Source organism: Salvelinus sp. IW2-2015, linkage group LG23, assembly GCF_002910315.2.
Source record: "Salvelinus sp. IW2-2015 linkage group LG23, ASM291031v2, whole genome shotgun sequence".
Classification (NCBI taxonomy): Eukaryota; Metazoa; Chordata; class Actinopteri; order Salmoniformes; family Salmonidae; genus Salvelinus; species Salvelinus sp. IW2-2015.
This window is the reverse complement of record NC_036863.1, coordinates 5,015,122-5,026,344: the sequence shown is the minus strand read 5'-3', so window position 1 is coordinate 5,026,344 and position 11,223 is coordinate 5,015,122. Positions and strand designations below refer to the sequence as shown.

Sequence of the window (11,223 nt, the reverse complement as noted above, 5' to 3'; positions counted from 1 at the left end):
CTCCCGCTTTCCCACACGCACACACAAACAAAATGAACTAGACAATACGTTACAATAACTTTAAGTCTGGTCAGAATTCGGCGTTTAGTTTTGAATAACGAGTTATGCACTTGCAGCATCAAACTAAGGTCGATGCATGTAGACTAGGCAACCTCACTATCTGTGTAAAGCACAAGAGAGACTGAGAGACAGAGAGCGAGAGCGACAGAGACGGGGGCGACAGAAACATTACTGAATACCCATAACTCATACATGCACATAACCACATATAAAGCAACACATACGTCCGGTTCCATTTCAAACGAGAGGAATCACAGTCTCCGTAGTCTGGTAAATAAAACCCAATGCCAATATCTCATTGATGAGTTATGATTTGTACATGAAGGACGAGTAGTCTAGATGTCATCATAGCGTGTTGTAAACGTATTCAAACAAACCAAAATATCAGTGTGTATTTTGCTTTGAGGTCAATAAAMCGGCTACATAAATGTTCCATTATTACATATCTCATCATGATTAAAATGTCTTCTGGTTTGTAGTTTAACTTGAAATACGCAGATGACTACAAAAATATACGCTCGGTATCATCAGGCAGATTTTGCAGAAGCACAGCACAGCTCTGTCTGCTCAGTCGTGGAGTGCAGGCGATAGCGGCATAATATTTGACAGTAAACAGGCGGTCTTGTTGTCTCGATGCGAATCCTGGGCTTTTGGGGTACAGTGAGTGACTAAAGTTAATTTCCAGTGAGGCTTGTCTCATCAAATATATCGGGTGAGGGAATATGCATTTCTTAACATTGGGAAGAATGTCTTCGTGTGTATGAATGTGTTATTTTTATTTGCATTGTTTCTTCATTGATATGAGATAATAATTTAATAATCGGTTGGGGGTCTTCGTTTTGGTCAGAGCGAAATCTCGTGTTAGTTGATATAACCAATTCTATAAATGTAAAACGCCGTTTTTATCGGAAAACATCAAACATCAATCAGGAAGAAAAAGGGAGCGGGGGACAAGAGAGCTGGTTGAAAATGTAAGAGGATTTGATTTTGCAGCCACTGAAAAAAAGATTAAGTCTACAGCAGTGGAAGTTACATTGTGCTGAATATAAACAATGGGCGGATTGGTCTTTAGATGAGACATTGGTACCACCTTCCATTCTAAAATAAAATCGCCCTGGCTTGAAGTCACAGCCTATTTCACATCCGGTTTACACAGTGATATGTTACCATTKTCCTGGTAAAGTAAAGCTTTATTTGGCTGCAGTCTCCGTATTTAGAGTAGATTTTGTAGTTAGATTGTCAATTTGTTGGGGACTGAGAAGAGTTTCACTCCCCACACCATTGAACAGTGCGCGAGACCTGCGCATACTCAGCATCGTCAGCTGCCGCTTCTCGAGACTCAAGCTAAATTTCGTCAGATCTGAGATCTTGGAGGATTGTTCTCATCGAATCCGTGTAGAAAAGATATCCATAAAAGTTTGAAAATACGACAGSCTCGAACATCTCTGGCATATCGCTGTAAGTGAATTTTCATTTTGCTTGTCTTTTTCGGTGCAGAAGGGAGTCGGGGAATTTGACTTGCAGTTCGAACGGCAGTGAGTTGTGTTCAGCCTAACAGAGGCAGAATCCAGTTCAAATAGATGGTATATGAGTTGCAACGGTCGGGGAGTGGAGGATGTGGAGTTAGCTATTGAAAATGAAGACGATTTTCTGGCATCTGCTGTGGTATGACATGGTTTTGTCCAAGTTGTTTCATCCCTGGACAGCATTTCTCAATGCTCACCTTAAACCTTAGTGTGTGGCGAGTAATTAAACAACTGTATAATGCTACAATCGGAGCGCCAATATCTCCCTGAACTCAAGATGTTTATACTGGGGACACATTTCACGGAATAATATAGAAAGTGTGGTGTATGTGATTTTTTCCCCCATTAAGCTGCATTATCCCTGGTTTATCAAATCCTTGTCAACTAACGACATTTGAACAGAGCATTGCACATCGTTTAATACGCTTCGTTTGCGGTATATTCCAGTTCAGTTTGGAGAAATTAGGCGCCGTATCTTCTACAGTATGTATCTTTAATTTACAGGTTATTGTAGTCGTTTGTTTGATAATGGTGTAGCTATTGATTACAATACCTTTGCGTGGGTAATTAATTGCTGCTGCCGTGGGAAACATCGTTTTATATATATATATATATTTTTTTTTTTATGGTTCAGTTAAACGGGCATCTGGCCAACAATTGTATTTTCATAACGCAATAACATTATCTTACCACTTACATCCTCTGAAAGTGGGATGACATTATGATTTCGGACGAAGGTGAAAATGCGTGAATCTAAGAGGATTTGGTTTAATATGCGGTTTCAGACGCCTTTTAATTGCAGGCTATGAATAAACTAAGTAGGCTATACAAGTGCTATGAAAACAAATGACATACAAGACTATGTAACCGGTAACATGTTTGATTCTTTATGCAATATGCATGCGTAATGTAATGTATGTCGACGGATCATCCGAAATCGATTCTTCATGGAATGTAGCTCTTTTTTTAAGAAACCAATACATCGCCGCCAGTGTATCACATTCATTCAGACGCGCTCTCGCTATCCTTCTTTTCAGGTAATTATATAAAGTGTAATATATAGTAAACTGAAAACACTAAATAATATCTGATGGCTTTAACGGCTGTGTGTTTATGTGTCAACAGACATCTGACTTGTGACGAGAACGCTTGGTTTGATTTGTGACATATGAGTTTACGGATGCAGTTCCGTTAAAGTTCAGTTCAAGATAGCCTGTATAGGCTGTTTTGTGAAATATTTAGTGTTTTGAGGTTCGACCGATCACCACATCTTAATGTAAGTCGTTTTTTTGTGTGTACAAAAGCTGGATACTAATATGAACTGAAAAATACAACATTGTTCTTGGGAAAGGCTGGTCTTAGAACCTTGCCTGTCTCTTATGATTCTGAAACCTCTTGGTTTCAGAATCACTCACCTCTTCATTTGTGTCGTGTTTGATTGTCTCTTGAGCCAGTCTTGTCAATGGTACTGCTTTTTTTCTGATGTGGTATTTTATTTTTTGTTTTATTTTCTGATGTGTAGTTGTTGTCTTCCTTCTTCAGTGACAAACCACTCTCCAACCATGGGTGGACGGACAGGAACGGCCATACTGCTATGTGTGTGGGCCTGTTTGCTGGTGACCAACGTGCTTTGTGGGAAAAGGTAAGGTGGGCTTCGACCACACAAACAAAATATTCACTGTCAAGCTAGATTTGGCCCAGAAAAGAGAATCACTGTGTTCTGTTCTAGGGTCTAGTTACGGAGACAATATGCTAGTCTCTTAAGTCCCCAACAGTGTGGAATTAGAATATATTTTGTGATCTGCAATCATGTCATGTTGGAATCCATCCCTCACTGGCAGTCTGAGAGCAAACACCTGATTATCCTGGAGAAGAAGGTATGATTGTAATGATCATGTTTTGCCAACTGATCATATTTTATGTTGTGCATGACTCTGTGATGGCAGTAATTAGGGCATCACTTCAAGACTCCACACTGTAATTGCGATAATAAGAGGAGCTGGGGCAGATTTGCCCAAAATAGCAAATACTGTGTTACAGTTTCCATATGCTAAGCAACCACATAGGATAACACCGAATGTTCAACCAGAGTAGAGAAGTGCATGTCTCAGACATTCTGTCGTTTATTCAAATGATGTATGTGTTTCAAGTGACATAGTTGAAGTAGAGGTTAGTCCAACAAAAAAAGTCCCACTTGGGAATACAGATGGCGTCTGTGCTCGGACCACCCACTCAGTACCACAGTGAGATGGGATGAGAGATGGTAGGTTTTGACATGTGATTACCACACTATTAATCCCACCATTGAAATGACAGACATTTGCATTTACACCTCAATGCTAATCCAGTCTTTAGGATTAACATTGAGAAGTTTGACATTGAACCAAACATATGCAAATATCAAGGATTCACTATTTGCAAATGAAGCCGCATATACTTAGATAACTTTGTGTGCATATGATCATGTGGAATCACATAGCAGAAGATGCTTGACTATTAAATGAATGAAGTTTTTTTTTTTTTTATACTGCTAGCCTAAATAATTCAGTAGAGCTGTCCGAGCTGCATCCACATCTAATCAGTCTAATGAAATTGCCATTTACGGATTTATTTTCCGTGAGCTGTGACATTTTCCATATTAATCAACAGACAGTTTAATGTATCTTAACCGCACTGCTTCAAGGATGGCCCATTTAACCAATAAACACCTTCCCTGATTACTCCACCTTACAACTGTCACCATAAACTGCAGTGTAATTACTGCCTTGTGATTTACTGTATTGACCTCTAGAACTCAAAAACAAACCATGGAGGGTTTTTGAACAAACGTAATAATCAGGAGCACACGTTGATATTGGTGTTGTGATATTTTAAGGGAATAGGCAGGGAGGCAGGTAGGGAGGGAAGCAGAGAGGTAGGGAGGTAGGCAGGGAGGGAGGGAGGGAAGGAGGGAGGGAGGCAGGGGGGGTAGGCAGGAATGCGAGGGAGGTAGGCAGGCAAGGAGGGAGGCAGGGAGCGAGGGAGGGAGGGAGGCATTTATTTAACTTTCCTACTTAAATAAAGGTGAAATAAAAGGCATACAGCAGTGAGCAGTACTGTTGCTGTTCAGAGGACCTGTAGATGGGGGTGGTGTATGATGTTTTATGAGGAAGTGACCCCAGCAGCTCATAAACATCCAGTCCATTGCTCTCTGCTTATCTGCACCCCCCCCCCCTTCTCTCTCTCCTTCTGCCTCTCCCATCCTCTGTCCCCACCTCCCATTCCCAAATATATTCTATGTCAAGTGCATTTGAATTATTCCTCACTTGAAAGAACTCCGAGGCGTGTATGTAAGTGTAAGTCTGTGTTAGTGTGACAGAGTGAGCATAGCATGATGTGCTGCGTGTGCTCTGTTTGTTCGTTTACCTCTCGGCTTGGCTTACTGTTTTTACTAAATGTTATGTTGTTGCCATGTGTTTCTGTTCAGCTGTGTTGTGATATCAGCTCTCCTGCTGCTGTAAGTGTTCTGTATTGATGTTTGTGTTTGTCATAATGTCCCTGTCCTTCTGCGTTATGATGTCTGTACTGTCCTGTGATTTCAATGTTTCATTTTTAAAAATAATAATTGCACCGCACTTCCCAGTCGTCACTGGCCAAGCCGTCATTGTAAAAAAATCTTTTGTTTTTATTTGATAAATAAAGGTGAAATTAAAAAAAGAGGCATCCTTGCACGTTTCCTGTTGTGTTTTTTGTGAGGAGGATATAATGAACTAATCTACTGTATCTGGGGACAATCGGAAACCTTCGGCATGTTGTGTTCACTCATTGTATCAGCAAGCAGAAAATACATGTGTGTGTGTGTGTTATTCAGATGAGAGTTTTTCAGCCTCACATGACCCTGCAGGCAGTTCCTCAGATCTTTGTTTTGGTGGCCTAGACTCTTGAGCTATGGCATGGAAGATTTAGCCATTTCTTAAAGTTTCACACAAAATAGAGATTCATAACTGTGGAATTGTTTGATATCAGACGCTTGTTCCAATTGCTTGTCTCATTATTTGTCTTATTTATATTTCCTAAAAGTATTTTTGTCAGGAAGCTGCATTTTTTAACAAATAGCCTATGTGGGAATGAGAGGTGTGTTGATGCCATATTAACTATATCATTCCTGCAGTGATGTGAGCAGCATGTCCTTATTTAGAAGAATCGTTTACCTGCTCACATTTAAACCCCCCGCCCCCACCTTCTCTCTCACTCTCTATCTCTCTCTCTCTCTCATTTGCGGCCGCCTGCATGCATGTTCTCTCGGCTGTTCTGTTCTATCCTCCTGCTACTTGCCATTTCAGATTCCCCCCTTCCCTTCCCTTTGCAAGTCCATGCTAACTTATCTTGATGACCTCCCCTTCTCCTTGAAGCTGCGTTCTGAGCAGAGATTGTTTCAAACACTGGGGACTGTTTATTTAGCATGCAATCAAACCAGTGTGGTCCGCGATTGGTTGTAAAAAGGGAACATGATTGCTCAGAGGAAAACTATTATTTATGAGAAAGGCTTTCCTGTGATTATTTATGAGAAAGGCTTTCCTGTGATTATTTATGAGAAAGGCTTTCCTGTGATTATTTATGAGAAAGGCTTTCCTGTGATTATTTATGAGAAAGGCTTTCCTGTGATTATTTATGAGAAAGGCTTTCCTGTGATTAKTTATGAGAAAGGCTTTCCTGTGATTAKTTATGAGAAAGGCTTTCCTGTGATTAKTWATGAGAAAGGCTTTCCTGTGATTAKTWATGAGAAAGGCTTTCCTGTGATTAGTTATGAGAAAGGCTTWCCTGTGATTATTWATGAGAAAGGCTTTCSTGKGATTATTTTTGAAAGAGAGAAAATATCCCCCCYCCTTCCCAAGCGGACYATTTCCCTCTCCACCTATACTTCCATTTGTTAAAATACACATTTTGCAACATATTGAAATCTGTATTGCTGTTGATTATTGTGTTGAGATATTAATGAGTGGCGATGTTTACTCCACTCACACAATTACTGATTGTGGGTGTTCTGAGATTGAATTAACTATTTTGTTTCATGTTGCTCAAAGAGCACACTCAATGAGTCCTTTGCTGTTAAAAGACCACATTAAGGTATAAATATTTCATTATGAGTCCTGTGTGTGTACAATTTCATGCCCTGTGGATAAAATAAACCTATTTCTCACATTCATATGGCTTTATTACATTTCTGTATCATCAGAGGAAGTAGATTTTAAAGGATCAAGAGAAGTTGCTCAGCTGGGATTTTGCTCCAACACTCCTGCATCGATTCACCGAATTCACTTTCCAAAATTGCTCTTCCTTTTCGTCAGCTCTGGACAGAATGGCCAGACGGACGAGCAGAAAGACAACACGACAGTGTTCACCCGGATCCTAGACAGTCTTCTAGATGGCTACGACAATCGTCTCAGACCAGGGTTGGGAGGTACAGTACTGTACAATGGTTTCTCACCAACTCATCATTCTGAAGTTTAGGGAAATAGAGGTGATTGGAGATAGATGGGTGGTGATGAGTGTCTTGGATTTAGTCAATAACATGTTTATTGCATGATGCTGTCAAGTATTTTCCAGCTAGTCATTTTCTGAATCATTTGTTGTGTTATTTGGAATTGTTGGCACCAGGTTGCAGCACTCTGTTGGTTTAATATTGATGGTTTGCCAATACCATTACTTGGAGGATAGCAGTCCAGAGCACATCAAAACATAATTTAAAGTAATATAATATAAAATACTATTATATAATATAATATATACGCCATTTAGCAGACGGTTTTATCCAAAGTGACTTACAGTCATGCGTATTGACTACAGACTGGAGTCCTTTGTCCTGCTTCATGAAAAATACATCTGCAATGTGTTTGCGTATCGTCACAAGTATGCTCATATCTTGTTTTCTCTGCCTTTGCACTCGTATCAGAGGAATCTACAGGAGGGTGATTTACTGTTAGCTTGTTTCCTTAGAAGCATGATATCAAGAACTAGTATCTTTTGAAAATGAAAGCAAACTGAAATGAAAGCTCCCCGGTAAATAACTCCCCTTGTTCTTTTGAGGAATAGTGTATGTAGGATATTCTCATTGAGACCTTGGGTAGTTTTGTCACTTTTCATGGAAGTGCACTGTGTGCCAGACAGTTATTGCGTATACTGATTTATATTCGACTCAGCTTGACAGAGTTTTGGAGAGATATGTAGGCCTACTGGAACGTGAAGGGGATTCTGATGGAATTGACTGAGTGGAAGGTCAAACAGGCAGGGGAATAGTACATTTTCAGTGGCAAATGGAGAGAAATTAAACATTATGATTGACACCATTCCTGATGTAAATCATGTTTCCGTTATTCACTTCAAGAAACATAACTCTATACAGCAGACAAAGTTACTGTAAATACATCAGCCACATAAAGACCAGGTGGAATTTGATCTCAGCCAAGAGATTTGAAAATTCATGAAGAGATTGAGTCAGTAAAGGTCCTGCCACTGAAACGGAGAACTCAGAAATGGTTATTGACGTGAAAATCGGGATTGTAAGGTGTCATTTTGGAAGGGGGCTCTGTGAGAATTGGGGAATGAAACGATCAATGGGCTAGAAATGCTCCCCAGGATTACGAGCTAGTTAGAGCTAATGAGGAGCCCTGATCGCCACTCACTCTCCTAATTTCTTGGTTCAACAGAGCGTGTAACTGAAGTCAAGACTGACATTTTCGTGACGAGTATTGGGCCCGTCTCGGACCATGACATGGTATGCCTGTCTTTCCTCTCTGTTATTCCCCTCTCTGAAATGTCACCAGTTCTGTGTCCTTGTTCTCCCCTTAACCCATTTTCATGTGGTTCCAAAGGTAAAGTGTTTATTGATTTGATCAGCCCCCCATTAGTTTTTCGACATAAATGAAATGTCACAAGCAAGGAAATGTTATTAGACCAATTGGCTCAGTCATTTCCTAGATAAATGCCGCTTGTAGTCTTAAATGAAAGTACACGTGTATGTCAATTTGTATTGCATGGCATGACCCAAGCGGAGAGGCTTGGTATTGATGTAGGTATAAGGACTTTGGATCTTGTATAGCCTTGGTCTTTAGACATGGCCATGATGTACAGTGTATTAGCAGGTGCTTGGGACTAGATTGCAAAGCCCTGGTCCGTGTTCCAAATGGAACCCTATTCCCTACTTAGTGCACTACTTTTGACTAATTTTAATGGCACCCTCTTGGTCCTGGTCAAAAGAAGTGCACTATATAGGAAATAGGGTTCCATTTGGGATGCTAACACAGAGAGCAGATGCTGTTGTCATGGCTAGAGACATTACCCTTCCTATGTCTATCATGACTGGATAATGTGATTGGATGGATATCATAATCACACTGAGATAACTGACAGAGGAATGATTAGGCTAGTCTTCCTCAAATTAGACAAAAGTAATTTCATTTAGCAAAAGTGAGCGTACCTCCCATTTGAAAAATAATGTAGAATATTGAATAGGTCCTCTTTATTGAATGGCAGTGGCTAATGTGAGATTGATTTGTTAATGATTTCTAGGTTGAGACGTCTTYTTTAACCACTGTAGATGAATCGTAGCAATAATATAAAACTATTATCAATCTGAATCCGTGTAAAGTACAGAGAAATAACACGTCCTGTGACATATGTGAAACTCTCTCTGTCTCTCTGGATCTCTCTCTCTGTCTCTCTCGCTCTCTGTATCTCTCTCTCTCTTCTCTCTCTCTCTCTCTCTCTCTCTCTCTCTCTCTCTCTCTCTGTATCTCTTCTGTCTCTCTCTCTGCCTGTCTCTCTCTCTGTCTCTGTCCTCTCTCTCTCTCATCTCTGTATGTCTCTCTCTGTATGTCTCTCTCTGTCTGTCTCTCTCTCTCTCTTTATCTCTCTGTATCTCTCTCTCTCTCTCTCTTTCTCTCTCTGCGTGAATATCTCTCTCACTCTCTCTTTCTGCCTCTGATCTTGATGAAGGTTCAATATTTATGCACTTGAACCGTTTGTATTTGATGTAATATGAGTTTATTACTGTTCATGCTCTAACATATGGGCCTGCGCTACTGTACAGTAGGTAACGGAATGGTCTGGTCAGAAGAAACAGCTACAGTAGCTACCACTTCCCTTTCCCAGTCCACTTCCATTACCTTGCAGCTCTGTTACCGTTCACACTAATTACCTCACGGATCTRTTACCGTTCACACTAATTACCTCACGGATCTGTTACCGTTCAAACKAATTACCTCACTGATCTGTTACCGTTCACACTAATTAACTCACTGCTCTGTTACCGTTCAAACTAATTACCTCACGGTCGGGAGAAAACTGAGAAGCACCTTTTAATTTCACTGGCTAGCTAACTCTGTCAGGCATTCTGAAACAATGACATGCTTAGCCATAGTGATTAGTGCATGTTAGAGTGATATATCATGCCAGTGTTTGTATTTTTTGGTGCGCTAAAATCTAGAGCACTGTGCTTCTTCCTCATGTTTATGGAGGACACATTCATGAGGACAAGCTGGAAGACTGAGACGGAAGCCACTCCACCAGTTAGATAGATCTACCTTTGTTGAAGCCTTCTCCTTGACAAGACAAGACAGTCACCAGCAGGACAAATAGGCCGTTGCTGCTACATGGAAGCCTGAGTGACGTGAGAGAGAAGCAAAGTGGTGAAAAGTGGGCGTGTGCATTACTCAGCAGCATGTGGTCTGTAACATGTCTGGCAGATATAGGACGATTAGGGCAGGACAACCTACCTCTTCCAGGTGCTGATCTTGCATTCTCTCTTACAGGAATACACCATTGATGTGTTCTTCCGTCAAAGCTGGAAGGACGAGCGGCTAAAATTTAAAGGGCCAATGGCGGTTCTCCGTTTGAACAACCTGATGGCCAGTAAAATCTGGACCCCTGACACATTCTTTCACAATGGCAAGAAGTCTGTGGCACACAACATGACTATGCCCAACAAACTCCTACGAATCACAGAGGAGGGAACTCTGCTCTATACTATGAGGTGAGAGAAACCATTTTCCCAACTGGGATATAGTCTGCTTTCTTCATATTAGATTTAGGAAGAGGTATTTTTAACACTGAAAGTGGAAATCCTCACTGGGAAGCAGAACGTGGTTGTCTCTACAGATAATAAGCATCATATCAGTCCCACGATGATCGTGATTCCAGTACATTATAATGTTTTTGTAATTTATGCTCTAGAAAATACTGTTGGTATCCAGCAAATTATTTATCCTTAAAAAGGAGTGGCAGTGGAGAGCACCAAGAACCATAGTGAGTGGAGCGAGTAGTGTAGACTAGAGTGGTAGAGTGGAGGCTCGCTGGGAGTTTTCATTTGAGCTGAATCATCATAAATTATGGTTCCAGATGTGAATTTCCATGGCCCACAAAATGGAGCTAACGTGTGGGTCACAGAGGGTGGCCATAAAACATTCTTTTACATGTTTATTAGCAGATAAGGACACGGTGTGAATTAATATTTATGTCGTAGAGATGACGAATGGGTGACATGTCATGGTTCGTTTGACATTCCCCTTTTCACTGTGCTGTCAGGAACAGGCTGCGTCAGCAGTGTCCCTCCATTCCTTCAATTAGATTTACAAAAGGCTTTTGTTGTATCTCATCTCTA

General features: G+C 40.7%; 1 protein-coding gene across 1 annotated transcript in view; it reads left to right on the top strand.

Annotated features, from left to right (window-relative positions):
- The first annotated feature begins 600 nt into the window (after positions 1-600).
- The window catches only part of LOC111950755 (gamma-aminobutyric acid receptor subunit alpha-1-like), a 25,253-nt gene continuing 14,630 nt past the window's right edge, over positions 601-11,223 (top strand). The window contains exons 1-6 of the mRNA XM_023968623.2: positions 601-772; positions 3,129-3,228; positions 6,914-7,026; positions 8,273-8,340; positions 10,376-10,596; positions 11,148-11,176. Of these exons, the coding sequence (XP_023824391.1) occupies positions 3,149-3,228; positions 6,914-7,026; positions 8,273-8,340; positions 10,376-10,596; positions 11,148-11,176 (511 nt within the window). The 5' untranslated portion in view covers positions 601-772; positions 3,129-3,148. The remainder of the gene's footprint in view (positions 773-3,128; positions 3,229-6,913; positions 7,027-8,272; positions 8,341-10,375; positions 10,597-11,147; positions 11,177-11,223) is intronic.